Below are 17712 nucleotides of genomic sequence, written 5' to 3'. Positions count from 1 at the left end.
AGCTTCATCGTCATTCGAGGACATTAGTGGCATTTCCATGGGGAAGAGCTAGGTGAATGCAGCCAAGTGAGCTTTTGGTCACGCGGCGATGACGAGAAACCCCATGCAATGCCTTGTTCCGTGTCCTTGCCGGTGCACTAACGAAGCTGACTTACCCGGTAATTGACAAGACTGCTCGAAGTGATGGAGTTGAGATCAAAGCCTCGGCCATACCCCAAGGCGATGGTCGCGGAGAAGCTTGGCGAGCTCGGGGGCAGGACTTTGGGGAATGGCTTGGCATTGTCTAGCGCTCAGCAGGTACTAGTAGTACAAACTGGCACTGACAGTCGATGGGCTTGTCAACCTCCATGTACAAGGCTGTAACCACTCCTCTGCGTCAGTCCCATCTCCTGCGGCCACTGGCCCGACGGGCTCCAACTCCAAGAACTACCATCAAGGGAAGAGGCTGAATTAGAGATAAATATGTATTTGGGCTACCTCGAGCCGCGGCGCTGACCCGTATCCATGCCATTCTTGATACGACGTCTCGAATCCATTGAGCTGGTCAAGACAATGAAAGGCTCGCCCGACCTAGCAGACAATAAGGAGATTACACAGCTTCCAGTCTGTTGCCTCGATGAGAGCTTCGGATTGCGCCGAGGGACATGAAGAAGCATCTCGGTGAGAGATTCGAAGACCTTGCCATGTGACATTGCCGACGACCACTAGTCGACATAATGTCGACAGGCCCCCCTTCGCAATGTTTGATGACCGCGAATGGATCGAATCTGCCCGATATGCCTGCAACGTTCGATGCTTGCTCACTCATCGCCACATCGGACGATAATTCCACCCGTCCTCTAAGTCTCCGCGCTGCATGACCTCCGAGTCCATATCGATGTTTCCATGATACGTGTCTGGAATCGACACGTAGCGAGTGTCGATACGGCGTCCAAAACCACCTTCCAATAGACACGCCCTCTCCTCGTAGAGAGCGGTGTGCCATTTGATCATATTGAAGAATTCCATTAGGTCATCAAGCGTTGGGTCACAACAGTCCGTGCATGTGTATCTCATTTCGCCGTCGTCCTTTGGTGGCATGACTCTGATCGTGTTCAGGACGTCTGGGTCGCGTTCGTCGTCGAGTGAGCAGGCAAGATAGCCTCGAGGACAATCATAATCCGGACTGAGCCACAATTCGCCGTACTCGTCCCAACAGCAGGGGATTTGGAAGTACTCATCGGGATGGTCGTCGTACATGCAGTCATCACAGATGCCCTGGAAGGCGAGGCCAAAGATCTGACACATTGTCGTGAAGTTGTGCGACTGTCTCGGGTATCTCGTCCAAGCTTGGTAGATCGGGCAATACTCGTTACTTAGGAGGGTTGTGCGTGTGTCGTAGATCCTCAAGCGTAAATGTTTTGAGACTCACCTCGGTGCTTACAGAAGTGGACTCTAAACATAGCCCGCGGCTCTCCCATCGTCCGTTCGCTGGAAGTATGGTCGGTACATCTTGTCACAGCAGCAAACCGCGCTGCTCTTTCTTTTGGCTGGCTGTTGGCGATTGCAGCAGGCCTTGACGTACAGATCCGGACAGCAGATTGTGACAGATGGTGCATCCGGTGAGCCGTCGGCCGACTGGCGTTGTTTGAAGCCAGCAGCGAATTTATTCGACACCGGAGTCAACAGCCTTGAAAACCTCTGCCCCAAAGTGAGAAGTGCTCGAGCGCTATGACATTGGACAACAGCTTTCTAATCAGCTGAATCGCGCTCCACGTCGGCAAGCTAAATTCGGCAACAAGCTCCCTGACGGGGAGATATCGTCCCACTGTGCGACTTGATCGAAGTATAGCGCTGCTCATCAATGATCACCAAGCGGAGTGGCGCATCCAGTGGTCGAGATGAGATTCTCATGGTGGACAACCAAGGAAGGAAGAAACTTCATATTTTCGGATACACGTCGGTCCTCCGAAGGAGTGGTATGCCTTTGCGAACAGAAGCGACTTGGTCTAGGTCGATGTCAACAGTGAACAAATCAGGGTCACGCGTTGCCTCCTTCTCGTTTTCCAGATCCTTGACTTTGTCCAGCCTCTTCACTATGGTTCCATTGGGATCGATGGCGATGCTGTCTCCATACGAGACACGCTTGCCGTTATGCCGTCCACATTGAGCAGCCGCCAGAACCCAAGACTGCGTCTCGATGGCCCGGCAGCGTAGAAGAGTCTCCCAGTGCCGTTGACCGGTAGGCACGGTAAATGCCGAGGGGTAGAGAATCACATCTGCACCCATCCGCCTGAGAGCGAGCGCTGGCTCTGGGAAGCGGAGGTCGAAGCAGATCAGACTGCCAACACCACCCATACCATGGATTTCATCGAATGGCGCGACAATCTCTTTGCCAGGCTCAGAGCTGTCGCTTTCCCGGAGATGAGGTCCACCTTCGCTGCTCAGATCAATGTCAAACATATGTAGCTTTTGGTATCGGTGGACGATGCTCCCGGACGTATCGATCCAGATAAGATTGTTCCTGATTCGTTTCGACGGAGGTTCTGTAGGCTCGTGGATGCCAACGTTGATATGCAAGGAATGATCTGAAGCCGCTTTCTGTAGGCCGAGCACGAACGGCGACTTCTCAACTGAGAGACACATCTCTACGGACTCTGCTGAAGACGAAGCGATGTAGTCACTTGCTTCCGGGAGAAAAAGTGCCTGAGTGAGGCATGAGTAACAGCTAGCTTCACACTAGGTCTGAAAGCAGGGTTCGATCTGCCGGCGAGAGATATCTAGCTTACCTTTGCTCCCGCCTTTGTAGCTTTCAGGACCAACTTCTGACACTGAGCGAGGTTGTGTGCCATACAGGCCGTCGAGCAGATCTGGCCTATTGCAGCGATCGCCATGATGTGGATAGTGATACAATGCTCAAGGAACTATCGCACGCTGAAGAGTTATGTAGGATTGTTGTTGACGTTCAAGTCTGAGATAGCCTCCAAATCGGCTTCGCTTAGCTAAAGTGGAGACATACGGTCGCGACGAAATAAGGCGTCTCACGATTCGTGTCGGGTATTAGGGCTACTGCTTGGAATCTGCAGTGCCCAATACTCAATGACACACGGGTAGAATCGGCACTTGTGAACGCAGCGTAGCCTTGACTTGGCCGATGTAGATGGCAACGGCAGAAGTTGGTTGACAAGGGAAAGCGAGCACGCTGTCAACCGGCGATAAGTATGTCGGAGTGCAAATCTCGTCATCCGGCGTGCGCCTCCGCCAAGACCTTCACCCAAAGTTCGATCCTTCATCACATCTCCTGCGAGACCGGTCGGCAACTGCCCCTGCACGAGGATGAGTCCCTGGTCAGCACCTATCCAATGACATGAGTTTCTTGTTCGAGACCCTGGAGGTCAGAGACCTCGATATCAGTTCCCACCAACATCTCTATTCAGGAAATGGGATTCCCAGCCGGGCCCCTGCCGCCCCAGACACGAGGACCGGTCGGCATGATGAAGGATGGGTAGCTCGCTGATCTTACGGAGCTTTAAGTCGGTAGACGGCCGGGGTCGAAAGTCCGATTTTGGGTGGATGATCTGGTGCACTTGGTCATCCGGTCTCGTGCGGGGCTTCACGTCAACCGGCCGCTATATCGACCGGAGAGTGATCACTCTCAAGTCCCCCTGCGATGGTCAATCATTCTAAGACTCTGTAGGCCTTTTCAGTCGGCCACGCAGACCCTCATTAGCGTCATCAGCTTGTCTTCACTGACAACGAGCCTGTCAAGCGGGGTCTCGCTACCCAGCCACGGAATATACATGCCTGAATCGTTGAGGTCACTAGCCCGGTATAGCGTTTCCCTTCAACAGGAATGGAAGAGGAGAATGTCAACAGGCTTGCCATGAGAAAGTCGATATGAAGGCAACGCGGAGCCATGATGATAAAATGCCGCAGTGGACTGTCGATGACTAGTCGTACACTGGCGCTGTACGCGCCTCACTACATACAATCCTGTTCTGTCTGTCAGGTCCGATCCCACCTGCTCGTTACGTTACATATACGGTGTTGTTGGTACACTCAAATACTCAACCCGGTCAGAACATGCCCACTACGCCCTGATTTATCTGCTGTTGGGTTTGTCGTCGTGAGAGTGAAAGAACGCATCTTCCCTCGACGGCCGCATCATGCCCGCCAAATGGCACTTGTGTATCCTGGTCTTGGAGCCCACGGAAGAAGACGTCTTTGGGGAGTGTCGATCCCTGCTGTCTTCGTCCACTTGCTGCTCCAGGTCGACCGCCCACGGCCCGTATTGAGCCTCAACGCTGACACGAGTGGTCTTCTGAATGCCGCGCATCCCCAGTGCGTCCATTCTGGTCTCGTGCTCAGGACTGAACGGGCGGCCACCGACTGCACTGTGGCTGCGAATATAGCCTCGTGACTGGTGCGCATTGCCGCCAGCCCACGGAAAAGGCTTGCTGATCTGCCTGTTCCTGTGGCTGGTATGTCTCGTCAGAGCGTTCGTTGTGCGGCGCGTGTTGGCCAACCAGCCCCTGAACAGTGGCCGAAGGGTAGCAAGACATGCTGCCGTGATGCCGACCCCGGTCTCGACGCCTGACCAAATGGCCACGTCAGTGGTAGCGTACAGAAAGTCGGTGACGTCCCCCATGGTGTGCAGGTAAGGAATGCGGATTATGGTGGCCGTGGAGGCGATGGCGCCCATCGAGAGAATCAAAGCCACGCTGACTTTGCTGCGTTTGGTCATTTGGAGTTTCCAGACAAGGAAGAAGGGCAGGACAGCGAAGATCCAATCTGTAAGGCATTGAACAGCGGAGTAGCCGTACGTGGAGCGGACCACGATGTTCGTGTCGATGCAGCTCCCTGAGCTCCCTGTCCAGCGTGTCCAGAAGTAGGCAGAGGGCCGGCACTGGAAGACGAACAAAAAGAAGAAGTAGATGCTGTAGAGCTCGGTGACTAGAAGCGTAGCCCAGATGATGATGTGATGCATGCGATCAACTGTCAAGCGTAGCAGCATGACGGCGATGGAAGCTTTGATGGACATGTTGGCGAGAACATAGACTGGCTCGCATAGCCACCAGAACTGCACTCCATTGTTAGTGCGGAAAGGTGCTGAGATGAGAAATATGCACACCATCAGGCCTTTCGGTATCTCTGATATGGGCAGGATCTCCCAAGAGTGCTGTCCGGTGCCGTGGTGAGTCCCAGCAATGGCGAAGGCACAGCAAGGTATGAAGAAGATCTGGGCATTGGTCAATCATCCCTGCCGTTGCTGTGTGGAGTGGACCTACCCATGAGGCAAGAGCAAGCCAGTCATCAAGGCCCAGCTTTTTCACAATACATGACCGGGTGTAGAGTCGGAGGGTAATCGCAACGGTCGTGAGGGCTGCGAAGAAGGCGTATGTGCCCAGAACCTCCGGTCCACGACCTGCGACTCCAAGCGCCATGACTGACAGTGAGATTGGTGGCGTTATATGGACGGACACACACAGTCGAGAGTCGAGCGAGCTCCTCAGTAGCAGGAGCGGCCCCCATTTGAATGAGCACGAACACAGGGTTCATCCTACCTGCCTGCTGCAAATCTTCTGCCATGTGGCCCAGGAGCCGAGACTAACCGTGCTTCTGGAGTCTGGGGTTTCTCGACAAGGTTCACATGGCACCCATGCTCGTAGAAATGGCTCAGAGGTGTTTCATGGGAATTTGGACGACACATACCGCGTTCGAAGCGGGTTGATGCCTGGATCCAGCATGACAGAAGCAAATCGGTACAAATCGAGCCATCTCGCCGCTGCACGAGCCAGGGTCTAACCCATCTGCATTCGAGGAGTGCGGGGAGAATGCTGATACTTTTGACACTGTTGTCAATGGTGCGGCAATCGAAAGTTCTTGCACAAGTACTGGAGTGCGTTCGTGGTGGCGCCGTGAAGCTTTGAAGCTCGATATGGCAGTCCATCCTGAAGCTATGCGGTCACCACAGGGCGTGCTGAGCAGACTCGCCGTTTGTCGTGACTGACTTACATGTTGCCGTATAGAAAGCCTCGGAAGTTGCAACGCAAGAGCCACAACTTTTGATGTCCCCACCCAATGCTCGGTAGTCTGTTGATGGCGCAAGTTCCTCAAGCTGCCGAGGCCCCGTTCATGAGAAACCTGGTCTTCAGTCCCCTGTCGTGGAGATTGAGTTCACATGCACTCCTCAACTGCTGCATGCTCGGCACAGTATCCATAGGGCAGAACGGAGAAGTGTCCAGATAGAGACTAGTCGTGAGGTCTTTAGGAGAGTAATAAGAAGAACGGGAAGAGAGAGCAGAAGCAATACGACGTCTCGAACTCAATTTAAGCTTTTCCACGCGTGAGGAGGACGACGGTCTGGCAGGTGTCATCGAACATCAACGACGTCGCTCTGCTGTCATCTCAACGAAAGCTCTGCGAGATTCTGGAACACGTTACGCCTGCCCCTAGCGGGAAGGAAGTCGCAATAGAGTTGCCTCACAGTCGACCATGGCTACCTGTTTTTTACGCTTTCTCGCGAGTCTATACATGCAAGGTCATGCACGTCTACCCCAAGTTCTTCAAGAGGAGATGTATCGGACTGATCTTTGAATCGCATTAAGCCCTCATCACAAGTCGGACGGACAGTATAGTGACCCATCTATAGCATCTTTCAACTCACAACCTATTCCCAATGGCTCGCTCCTGTAGTGGAGTGTTTGTTCCGGGCACCTTCGAACCCCTAGACAAAACGCCGTACGCCATGCTATGCCCATTATTCAGCAGTGCCCCTTTCGACCAATGCCTCGGCGTTTCCGCTGCATCATCCGAAAGCAGCCGCTATCATTCAAGCCTTGGTGAAGCCATTGGGCAGCTCCGCTCCGTCAGACCTCCTCACGAACTTCACTTTCGCTGGTGCCATTGGCCTGCTGAAGAGACTCGAGTAATCCGTATCCACAACCCCGGTCTTCCCCTCCAAGTTTTCTAGCCGCACATACCGCATCAACATGGCCAACACAGTCCCCAACTGCACGTACGCGAATTGCTCGCCTATACACCTATGCCTGCCCGCCCCAAAGGGCAAGTACGGACTCGATGCACCCTTGCTGATCATGCCGTATCCGTAGTCCTCCATCTCTTCCTTTTCCTGGCCCATTTGAGTGTATGCGAGATTGTGGCCCTCGTCCCAGCGGTGCGGCTCCCATAGCGATGGGTTGGGAAAGTAGGTTGCTTGGCGGGAAGTGAAGCCGGGGGCAGACATGAGGGTGTGCGTTGTGGGGATGAGGTATTCCTTGGTGTTGGAGTTGGGCGTTTCCGCGATGATGGTGAGTGGGTTCTGGACTTTACGCATGATGCTGTGGATAGGCGCGTGAAGGCGGAGAGTTTCCTTGACGACTTTGGCGTTGAGTGTCAATTTCGAGAGGTTCTCGTAGGTCAAGGGTGGGAGATTCTCGCCGAGGATTTGTTTCTGTTCGGCGAGGAGCTCGTCTTGAATGTCCGGACGGGTGGCGAGGCGGAGCAGGATCCAAGCAGAGGTGCTGCTGGAGGAGTGCTGTCCCGCCATGAGAAGGGCGATCATCATGTGGGCAGCTTCCTTGTCCGGGACTTTGGTGCCATCTTTGTAGGAGCAGGACATGAGGTTCCAGAGCATGTCTTCCTCGCCGGAAACGCGCTGGCCGCCGTTGGTGGAGCGCCGCTCTTTGATGATGTCCATGTACAGGTTGGCCATGGTGCGTTGGGCGTGGTCGCGGGCGCGATTGTGAGGGAGGGGTGCCCAAGAGAGCATGAAGTTGATGGGGGAGAAGCCCATGTCGAGGTCGTGGTAAAGGTCGGCGAAGGTCGAGTTGAACTTTTCGCGCACTTCGCGGCCTTGTAGGGAGCGGGAGGCGGTGTAGATGGTGAGTTCGGACATGGCTTTGGTGATGTCGACGGTGCCGGCATTGCCGGCGAAGTTCTTGTTGTGGGCGACGAAGTCTAACACCTCGCCCGAGATAAGGGAGACGTAGCTGCGGAAGGCCTCGGTGGTGAGGCCGTGTTTGACGAACTTCTTCTGTTCCATGAGCTTATGATTCGGGCAGTCGTAGACCACATCTATATCGTCTTAGTATTGATATCCATCCGGGGCAAGGCCTGACCTACCAGACCCGAATACGGGCGTAGTCAAGGGCGTGTAGATCTCTTCCGCGTTGACATCCTTCAACTTCCCGTTCAGTATGAACTCATTCCCTTTTGTGCCCAAGCAGACCGTGACCGTGCGTCCGAGGAGCATGAACGAGAAGACATCGCCGTACTTCTCGTGGTTGGCAAAGAAGAACTTGAACGGGTCCATGCCATACGACACGGCCGAGCCCACGATGGGCACAGTGTGGAAGACCATAGGCGGCGCATTTCGATCGTAGAAGAAAAGTTGCTGTACTATGTTGATCGCAACAGCGAGCGTGAGAAAGGCGGTTCCTCCCAACAAAAGCACCTGCCATAGTGGGAGGGCGGCGAGAAGTCGCTCGAAGGGCTCCGAGAGAGTGGTGAAGAGGCCCATGATGTGTAGTATTAACGAGTACAAATGGTCGAGAAGCTGAAGATAGCGACAGGCAGTCTGCGGTGGCGGTCAATCTGGTTACGCGAGCCCAGCACGCACCTGCAGTGGCATCACCCACAAAAAAGTTCGCGCTGCTCAACACCCGAACATTTGCTCTCCAAAAATGTACGAGTCAGGTACGCGAGGTGTTTGATTGGCTGCAGTCAAAGTGGCACGATCGGCTCAGGAAATTCCTGGTAGCCGACCCCTGTTGATTTCCGCTTCACGAACTACGTAGCAGGGCTACGAACAAGCCAGGCTATGACTGCAAGCACCACAAGTACTGAGCGTTCTTGTTGATCATTTTCTGGGCCAAGGAGGGCACTGAAGGTGTGAGATTATTTCGCTGATTCAGTAGATAGATTTAAAGGAGCCTCACTTGAGCGTCAGTTCGTAGAAAGATGTGTCGCGGACTCCTTGGCCAGGGAGGGCGCTGTCAGGGTAAAGCTTCTACTTTTTCATTGAGCAACCCTAAGTGCTATTCTAAATCAGGTGTGGCAGTAGTGCTCATAGTCGTCGTTCCTTGAATCCTCAAACAGCGATTTCATAATCTCATGACCCACAGAGAAGCCTCTCTACGACTTCCTCCGTGGACTCGACGGGACACTACCGATCGGCGAATCTATCCGTGGCGGGCTCTTCGAACTTCTGCCTGGGTGTGGCGACTCGCTCATTCTGGATGGTGTGTCAGTATGAAGCTGTAGCAAGACGCCCGTGATGACTTACGATCTCCGCCTTTCCCCTTCCTTGCGGAAGCCCTCTATCGTCCGGAACATTTCCTTCCTGCCCTCCCTCGCATCGACCCTCCTGCCGCCCAGACTCATGCTAACTTTCTCATTCGTATGTACTTGCAGTAGCCTCTTAAGCAGCAAATGCCGCATATTCAGACACACAAACACTCCACAATCAGACGAGTTCTCTTGTTGGGGACTGTCTCGAAGCTGAATGAATCGGATCGGCTTGTTCACCAGTCTGGAAAGCTTATGCGTGGTATTTGCGGCTTCGTGTTCGTTGCCCGGTGGCAGAGAGTCGTAGTGGAATGCCACCCCGTCGACGATCGACACGAGAAGGAGCGACCAGTGCGTGCCGCCTTCGGCCTGGTTGGGGTTCGTGCAGTCGTTGATAGGTAGGAATGCATGTGTGATGCCATTGAATGTGGGCAGTACGTCCTAAGATGGATCAGCTGGAAGTACCAAAAATATTGACTGATCCGAGCCTACCTTGATTGTCGATATTGCGTGATCTGGCGTGACGCTGAGCATCATCGACATGCTCGGCCGGAGTAGGACTATCTTCGAATTCTTGTATGCGGTCAAGAACTCGCGTTCTAGGTATCTGTCGGACGGGCACGTCTTAGATCACGCAGGAATGGGATCGGCCAGAACGACTTACTCTTCCCAGAAGCAGATAACCTGGCATATATTAGCGATGAGAATCAGCATTCAGAGTATATCGTGTTACATTGTCCGTCAACCAGTCATTCTTGAGTGTGTTCACATCTTCCTTGGTCACTGCCATAGAGTCAATAATCATCGTCGTGTACAATTGCTCTTGGAGCAAGGGCGGACCATACATCGCACGTCGTAATCTAGTCCTGTTAGCCCAGGTCTCTGTACCTCATTCATGCTGGGACACACTCACAACTAAGCCACGCATCGTCGGGAGCCAGCTTTTGAAGCCTGTTAGCACGCTCTTCTTCCATTTCAACGGTTTCGAGAACACTGGTGGTTGAAGGACACTGGGTTGAGGTTGCAGGGAAAGGGCGACACCAAAAAGCACGGGGCCTGGCACGTGGATGGCCAGTGCGACCTCGTCGGCTTCTGGCTCGGGTCGAGGGCAGCAAAAAGTGAAGTCGTGGCACCTACTCTTCCCAGGTGTCTGCTCAACCTATGGAAATGACCCCCGATGTCTGGCATAGTCGAATCTGTTCTTCTACTGCTCACTGTCGCGCATGGTGGTGGAACGCGATCGAGTCAACTTCGACTCACTTCCGTCGTTGTCGCGCCTCACTGATGGCGTGCTTGTTTGGGATCTTCTTGAAAACAGGCAGTGGCGCTGAACGCGATCTCGGTCGCCTGAGGCTATTGGCGAACAGTCAATCACTAGTTGTCCTCGATGCCTCGTGAAGCGGAACTCTGCCCCACGCGCTTGGGTTGCGGCGCAGTCACCACTTTCTCCATGACGTGGTTCCGCGCCTCATCGAGATTTGCAACGCCAAGAGATCACTTGATGCCGCGGTAGTTCGTAGCCCATCACCATTGCATCAAGTCACTTTGAGTCCCAGAGGGAGAAGAAGAAGGCATAAGAGTCCCGGAAAATACAGTCTAGATCGCAGTCGGAATGTCTCGATGGATGGATGCATACCGTGTGCTACAGCAGGAGCGACCTGCTATGCGGGCACCCCTCAAATATTTCATGGGATCGCAAGAACTGTTGTCTATATCACCACCTCTCCTACCAGCAAATATAGATATATATGGCAGCAGACGAATGGGCTCAGCCTCCGTGCTCTGCACATAGTGCTTGCAGATATGCTATGGCGAGACTGCTCACACATAGCCCTAGGCGGGCATGGACGTTCGCGAGTGGTCTACTGTATTCTGTGCAGGTCGTTGTTTGCTTGCAGCTTTGCCTATACATGTGTTTGCGCAGTAGCACTCAGCTTGGTCACAGTCACTACCGCTTCCTGGGGCGGCCCCTTCTCTCCCTGCGATCAATTGCCCACGCAGCCAAGCCTGCTATTGCACTCGCGGCCATCATACATGCCACAAAAATCACCACCCGCTGCCAATGTCGGCCTGCGCCGAATGTGGCGCTGTTAGTGCTGACCGGCCTGTCTTGATGGCCATTCAGGAGAGCTTTGCTCAAAGGTCCGCTGACCAGTATGCCCAGACCGCGTGAGGCATTAAGCCAGCCGAAGACTAGCTGCGAGCAGTCGCTATTGACTTGGCTTGTTGCAGGGACGCTGTGTTTGTTGTTGTGCTGTTCGTCCTCAGGCTGCGTATGATCGACAATGTCGTCGGGTCCTGCTTGTTGTTGGGATGAGCTGAAGCACAAGCCCATCCGCGCCCACAAACTCATCATGCCCGAACTCAATACCCCGAAGACGATAGCGAAGATGCACAAGATCGCTAGCTGGCTCGACGGAGTCCCAGTGAGAGACGTGCATCCCCAAAGTGTGATTGCTGCGACGGCACAGGTGCCGGACGAAGTAATGACCAGGATATGCAGTGACGTGATGTCGGATAGCCATCCGAATGAGAGTTGGCCCACGATGGCAGCAACGTTCTGTAGTGCGGTGAGTAGCGGTCGTGAGTAGGCTGGTAGAGCTAAGATCTCGATGGCGAAGGTTGAGAGGTAGATCTGTGGAATGTAGAAGCACAGGGCATGGAAGAGCGATGCGCTCAGCAAGAGATAGAACAGCGGATGCTTGAAGAACGCGACCGAACACCTAGCCACCGTGACGGGCGGCGGCGCTGCTGGGAGGCGCTGTCCCATCGGATGAGGTCATCCTTCTCGACAGATCTAATCCAGACAGACTGCGAGCCGCGCTCGCGCAACAGAAAGAGACACGGAAGCGGGACCACAGATACAAACCCGCAGAAGATGAGGAACGTCGGTCTTGTGCCAAGGGAGCCGAGCAAATAGTCTGCCAAGAAGGAGATACCAACGGCCAAGGTATCACCAGCTCCCCAGTATATGCCGTATGCCAGACCGCGCTTGCTCACAAACCAGGTATTCAGGATTTGCAGCATGGGACTTTCGCATAGTAGGACTCCGAGACCCAAAAGAAGTCCTTGTGTGACAACGAGTGCGTTGATTGTGGTGGAGAATGCGGCGCCGAGCAAGCTGATTCCTGTGACAAGCCAGCCAATCCAGACGAAGTGTATGAGCGGTTGCCGCCGGCAGACTGTTGTATACACGTATATCAAAGGCGGCATGAGTAGGAATGTGATGCCGTTCGACACGACACCGATCCAAACTGCATCGTCGGCCGATGAATAGATATCCTGGTAGTGAGCATTGAATACGCCGTAGGAGAGGATGATGCCTGATCTTCTTAGCGACCGTGTATCGTGATGTAGCTAACAGGCTCTTACCAAGAGGTACGGCAGATATCACGGTGACCGCCAGCAACACGCGGTATGCCGGCCAACCGCCATCTTGACCCTCGGTCTTTCGTCCACATCCATTGAGGGCGATGGCGCCATCCGCAGCTTCTGGGCACGTCGCTTTGTCGGACACTGCTCTCTGGTCTGGCACCAGTTGCTCTTGCAGGCCATTGTCGGGGCTCATCAAGTTTGCTGTTAAGAATGATTGAGCATGCACTTGTCTGCTCTGAATTGAATTCCAGTATCATGGCGTAGAGTGCGATGATATCGAGGCCTATATGGGCCATGGTCTGTGTATGTGGCCCATGCTAAACTGTAGCTGAGTATCCACGATGCATGTCATATGAGTGATGTAGGCGAGGTGAGCCTACTGAGTCAGTCAGACTGCCAAACATAGGCTGACCTGCGAAAAATCCAACAGAAGGACACTCATTCCCGATAGACACACTGTCAGAGCTGGAACATCCATTCTCCAGATTGACGTTGGGGTCATCGTCGCTGCAACTTCGTCATCGTCATAGTCGGTCCATCGCGTGCGATTTCCCGGAAGAGAGGATCCAGTGCCGCATGCCATGCGAAGCGGAAGCTGTCCAGAGCATCGGTGGATTGCTTGACGGCGAGCTTCCACGAATCAACCTACGACGACTGCGCCATTGAGTGTCAAGTACTAAGCGGGCTTTGTTACTTTTGCTTATGCGTAGCTCGATGTCTGGTACGAGATTTGCGAGGCAGCGAGGCCTCCACCGAACGAGTTTAGTACGTTTGGGCCACATGGTATACGAGGCATCGGGCAACCTCGCCCAGAATGTGCCTGGCTGCGAGCCTTGATCGGCCAGATCGGCAAAGTGGCATCCGAGAATAACATCGAGGTGATGCTGAGCTGCGTTAGAGACCGGTCCGGGCTTTGATTTCGGCTGCAGTAATCCTCGATGACGTTAGTAATCGCGAGGCGACACATAACATCTTGGCAACCGTGCGCCCTCGCGCTAGGGGATCTTTCAATCAGAAAAATTGACAATTCAACGAACTCGATTTCGACCATGTCGTTGTCGGCACGTACCTCACGCGGTGTCTGTCGTAGCTGAGAAGACGAAGTATCATTGTGGGTCCCAACGCAAAACAGCTGCAAGAATGCCACTGCCTTCTGCAAATGGAACTCTACCGACTTCGTGAAATCCCGAGCGAGCATAGACGCTTTCAGCTCGTCGACTTGATACAAGAATGATCGATTGCGCCTCGGCTGCTGCATCGTTCTGGATGCGTCTCAGTAGTGCTGTAGCAATGCCACGTCGCTGGACTGCCGGCGATACAGCGAGCATCTCGCAATATCGATACGCGCACTTAGACAGTCCCGCCACTGCTTCAATGTCAACACAGGCCTGTGTGGCAAGGAATGCCTTTCGGCGTTCATGTGACATGGAAGGGTCTTGATGAAAATACCATCGATAAGTATCCTCGACTTGATGCAGCTTGATGTTGAGCCAAGTCATCAAAGACACTTGGATGATCTGTCGGGGCTTCGAAGTCACGATAAAGCCCAAGATGCGCTCCGAGCCATGCCAGTCGTCATCCTCCGCATCCGACACCATGACGAAAAAGTTCCATGCTCAAGTAGAAGCGCCTCTTGGTACGACGTAGAATGCCGTGGCGACGTGCTTCAGGGAAGAGGTAGCCAAGATGACACCAAAATCCTCGCAGACCGATCATTTCATCGTCGGCCATGGCATCGCTGCCGACGGTCGCAATGTCGGACACCTCGCTGAACTCTCCACGGCGGATGTGCATTTGTGAGTCGTAGGGACCGATCCCGTGAATGATGTTGTCGAGGACGACAACGAGCGCAGGAACGACATCGTTTCCGCAGGATTTGACATATTCGACAAAGCAGTGGGAAGCACCACTAGTGAGTCACCGGGTGGGAGAAACACGAGTCGCCCTTTCGAGTTTCCTGTTCCTGTAGGCGTTGCGGCATCAACCCCTGATCGCTGCTTCCCGGCGCCACAGCCGCTGCCCCGCAGGTTCGAGACTCGAGAGCCGAGCTGCGGCTCCAATGGCGGGCGCTCCGTTGAATCTTACCAGCACCTCAACCCCCACCAACATTGCTTGTATACAATATTCCTAAGAAACACTCTTCAGGCTCTACGGTCCACTCCTCTCAGATCTCGTCGAGGTGGCCGCGCTCTCTCCGTCGATATGGAAGCCTCGCTGGTACGCACGACATCACGGCTGGCATCCCAACAGCTCAGCCGTAGGAGATTGTACAGTACAGTACAAGATCTCCCCAGAACTGTTGGTAGCTTCACAGATGCAGCACCGCCAGCTCCGACTCGCTCGAGAAGTGTCTTCGATGATGCCGTCGTGGCTGCAAGCCCACGATATGACTGGACGAGAGAACAGATTTCTCAAATACACCAGACACCGCTCATGGAGCTTACATACGCTGCTGTACGAACTCGTGTTCATGTCACATATACACCACTAATCTCGAGTAGGGTAATGTCCACAGACGCTTCCACAAGCCCGGCGCAGTTCAGCTCTGCACACTCATGAACATCAAAACCGGTGGCTGCACAGAAGACTGCTCATACTGCGCCCAGTCATCTCGCTATAAGACTGGCCTACAAGCAACTAAGCTCTCCACCGTGGAGTCGGTCATGGAAGCCGCCAAAGTTGCCAAAGCCAATGGCTCGAACCGCTTTTGTATGGGTGCTGCATGGCGAGACATGCGAGGTCGATCCCGAGGAATGAAGAATATCGTCGATATGGTCAAAGGTGTACGATCACTAGGCATGGAAGCATGTGTGACACTCGGCATGGTGGACAGGGAACAAGCCAAGATGCTCAAAGACGCCGGTCTGACAGCGTACAACCACAATCTCGACACTTCCAGAGAGCACTATCCTAACATCATCACGACCCGGTCCTACGACGAGCGGTTACAGACCATCGAGAACGTCCGCGAAGCTGGTATTCACGTTTGCAGCGGTGGCATTCTCGGTCTAGGAGAGACCCCGCAGACAGACCACGTTGGCCTCATCCACACCCTAGCCACACTGCCCGCACACCCAGAGTCCTTCCCTGTCAATAAGCTCGTCCCCATCAAGGGCACACCAATGTTCGGCGAAGAGCCCGTCAAGTTCGAGGACTTGGTTCGGTGCATAGCGACAGCACGACTCGTGATGCCAGCCACAATCATTCGTTTGGCTGCCGGGAGAGTCACGATGCCGGAGAGCGAGCAGATGATGTGCTTCATGGCGGGCGCGAACGCGATCTTCACGGGTGAGAAGATGTTGACCACTGACTGTAATGGTTGGGATGAGGACAAGGACATGTTCAGACGGTGGGGCTTGGAGCCGATGCAGACTGATGCGAGTCGGTTTGTGGAGGTCGAGCAGGAGCCGGTGTTTGAGTCGAGGAGTTTTGCTCACTTGAAGGACGAGGTCCCATCCAAGGCTACTGAGGTGGCCACGTGAGTGGCGAATAGTAGAGCATAAAATATAAGGTGGGAAGCATAGACGACCCAGCATTGATAGCGAGCACAGATCGCACGGATTAGGATGAGCAGCTTCTCGATTCCGAAGCTTGGCTGATGCATCGAGTATTGATTCATGGCAGCCGACCCTGCGTTCTCGCAGATCGCTTCTATCGCTGTGGACTTTCTTCTGCCGCTCTGCAGTGATGCGTACGTGATGCAACTTCGCTGGCAGCACGTTAGCTAGGTGCACGACTTGAAGTAGCTCCTCAACGGGTCTCTCAGAGATTACTCACCACTTATTTTTCCTCGAAAGAGTCAAGCAGACCAGTTGTGACAACTGAACTGTTCATCCTGACTTGATCCTCCGCCTTCTCCCGCTGCAATCGCCCCGTCTCGATATCCAATCGCAACTGCTTGACCTCCACCTCAGACTTCTTGAGTTGTAACTCCGCAATCACCAGCTCGTGTTCGACCTTCGCTTTCATGGCTTTGAGATAGTCTGGGTATTCGTATCTGTATCGTGTGATGAGAGCTTTGTGATCTAAGCCTTGTGGCACGGACAGTCGTCTCTCTATTGAGCGAGTGTACTCCGGATCGATGTTGTGAAGGGCTGTGCGGATGTTGTTGCACATGAAGCATGTGCAGACTGATTGGGTCATGATGGTGGACGATGGTGGCTTGAGTTCGCTGGATGTACTGTGGGGAGATGCGATGGCGGTGTGGCGGATGATGATGAAGTTCGGCACAGATCAAGAAATTGAGACAATCTTGCCTAGACAAGATTTGCAGGCTTCAGGCACTTGTCAATGTTCAATATTTGCTCTGTATCCTTTCACACAAGGCATTAAGCAGCACAAATGCCACCTTCTTAGTGGGCTCCCACAGAAATCTCTCCTTCATACCTATGAACAACAGTCTCCCAGCCGCGTTTCTGCTAGTGCCACGGTTAGACAGATGCATGTGTTGACACAAAGCGCACATGGTTTCCGCTGGTGTCACGTACCACTTGTCTTGCATCGGAAAGTCAAGTAGAGCTGTCGACTCCTCTCAAGTTCCCATCTTAATCCGAGCCTTCTTGAGTTCCAGTTCCAGTTGCTTGACCTCGACCTCACCAATCTTCAATCGCAGCTCGGCAACAGCTAATTCCAGCTCCATCTTTTCTAGCTTCTCTTTCATGCCCTTGACCTAGAGCGGATAGTCGATCTTATACCGGTGGTGGAGGTAGTCGTGATCCATTCCTACTGGCTGAGGCAAACCTCTCTCTACTGATCGACAGAACTCGGGATCGATGTGGGGGAGGATCTCGCGGATGGTATTGCATGTGAAGCACCTGCAGATAGGGCCCCACGCCATGGTGCAGAGCTAGGTGGTTTGAGTCCGTTGGCTTTGCTTTCTGGAGATGTGTCGTGCGATAGATGGCTGATGAAAGTTGTCAACAGTAGGAAACATATGCTTGCCGAAATATATAGATCGGCTTGCAGGTGCTTGCCAACTATGAAGCGGATATTCCTTCTTTCATCGTTCCAAGGCAGCAAACATGACAAGAGCTAACTCCCTTGTGCCTCATCACAGAACATCCTAGTCCC

At 53.7% G+C, this 17712-nt stretch overlaps 8 protein-coding genes across 8 annotated transcripts; 1 reads left to right on the top strand and 7 right to left on the bottom strand.

Moving 5' to 3' along the window:
• Positions 1-804: 804 nt before the first annotated feature.
• AB675_312 (uncharacterized protein) lies at positions 805-1287 on the bottom strand (the record flags this gene model as incomplete). The annotated part of the gene is made up of 1 exon (XM_018143157.1): positions 805-1287. The coding sequence occupies one exon, from the start codon at positions 1285-1287 to the stop codon at positions 805-807; it is 483 nt and encodes a 160-aa protein (XP_018005597.1).
• A 633-nt stretch (positions 1288-1920) lies between these two features.
• On the bottom strand, positions 1921-2873 carry AB675_311 (putative hydrolase nit2; the record flags this gene model as incomplete). Its single annotated transcript, XM_018143146.1, has 2 exons — positions 1921-2685; positions 2769-2873. 2 exons carry the CDS (start codon positions 2871-2873, stop codon positions 1921-1923), a joined length of 870 nt encoding a protein of 289 aa, XP_018006055.1.
• A 1208-nt stretch (positions 2874-4081) lies between these two features.
• On the bottom strand, positions 4082-5423 carry AB675_310 (uncharacterized protein; the record flags this gene model as incomplete). Its single annotated transcript, XM_018143135.1, has 3 exons — positions 4082-5059; positions 5111-5218; positions 5268-5423. The coding sequence occupies 3 exons, from the start codon at positions 5421-5423 to the stop codon at positions 4082-4084; spliced, it is 1242 nt and encodes a 413-aa protein (XP_018005418.1).
• Positions 5424-6811: 1388 nt separating this feature from the next.
• Positions 6812-8500, bottom strand: AB675_309 (Eburicol 14-alpha-demethylase; the record flags this gene model as incomplete). The annotated part of the gene is made up of 2 exons (XM_018143123.1): positions 6812-8055; positions 8104-8500. 2 exons carry the CDS (start codon positions 8498-8500, stop codon positions 6812-6814), a joined length of 1641 nt encoding a protein of 546 aa, XP_018005711.1.
• A 614-nt stretch (positions 8501-9114) lies between these two features.
• AB675_308 (NEDD8-specific protease 2) lies at positions 9115-10241 on the bottom strand (the record flags this gene model as incomplete). Its single annotated transcript, XM_018143114.1, has 6 exons — positions 9115-9214; positions 9266-9708; positions 9760-9874; positions 9932-9951; positions 10001-10127; positions 10177-10241. 6 exons carry the CDS (start codon positions 10239-10241, stop codon positions 9115-9117), a joined length of 870 nt encoding a protein of 289 aa, XP_018005992.1.
• A 974-nt stretch (positions 10242-11215) lies between these two features.
• AB675_307 (uncharacterized protein) lies at positions 11216-12835 on the bottom strand (the record flags this gene model as incomplete). Its single annotated transcript, XM_018143103.1, has 3 exons — positions 11216-12028; positions 12133-12590; positions 12640-12835. The coding sequence occupies 3 exons, from the start codon at positions 12833-12835 to the stop codon at positions 11216-11218; spliced, it is 1467 nt and encodes a 488-aa protein (XP_018005986.1).
• A 2009-nt stretch (positions 12836-14844) lies between these two features.
• Positions 14845-16124, top strand: AB675_306 (Biotin synthase, mitochondrial; the record flags this gene model as incomplete). The annotated part of the gene is made up of 2 exons (XM_018143092.1): positions 14845-15096; positions 15144-16124. The coding sequence occupies 2 exons, from the start codon at positions 14845-14847 to the stop codon at positions 16122-16124; spliced, it is 1233 nt and encodes a 410-aa protein (XP_018005532.1).
• Positions 16125-16422: 298 nt separating this feature from the next.
• On the bottom strand, positions 16423-16785 carry AB675_305 (uncharacterized protein; the record flags this gene model as incomplete). Its single annotated transcript, XM_018143081.1, has 1 exon — positions 16423-16785. One exon carries the CDS (start codon positions 16783-16785, stop codon positions 16423-16425), a length of 363 nt encoding a protein of 120 aa, XP_018005437.1.
• Positions 16786-17712: the final 927 nt, after the last annotated feature.

This window comes from Cyphellophora attinorum (assembly GCF_001299255.1).
Source record: "Cyphellophora attinorum strain CBS 131958 chromosome Unknown Contig1, whole genome shotgun sequence".
NCBI classification, from domain to species: Eukaryota; Fungi; Ascomycota; class Eurotiomycetes; order Chaetothyriales; family Cyphellophoraceae; genus Cyphellophora; species Cyphellophora attinorum.
The sequence above is the reverse complement of the archived record's forward strand: the minus strand, read 5'-3'. Positions and strand labels throughout refer to the sequence as shown.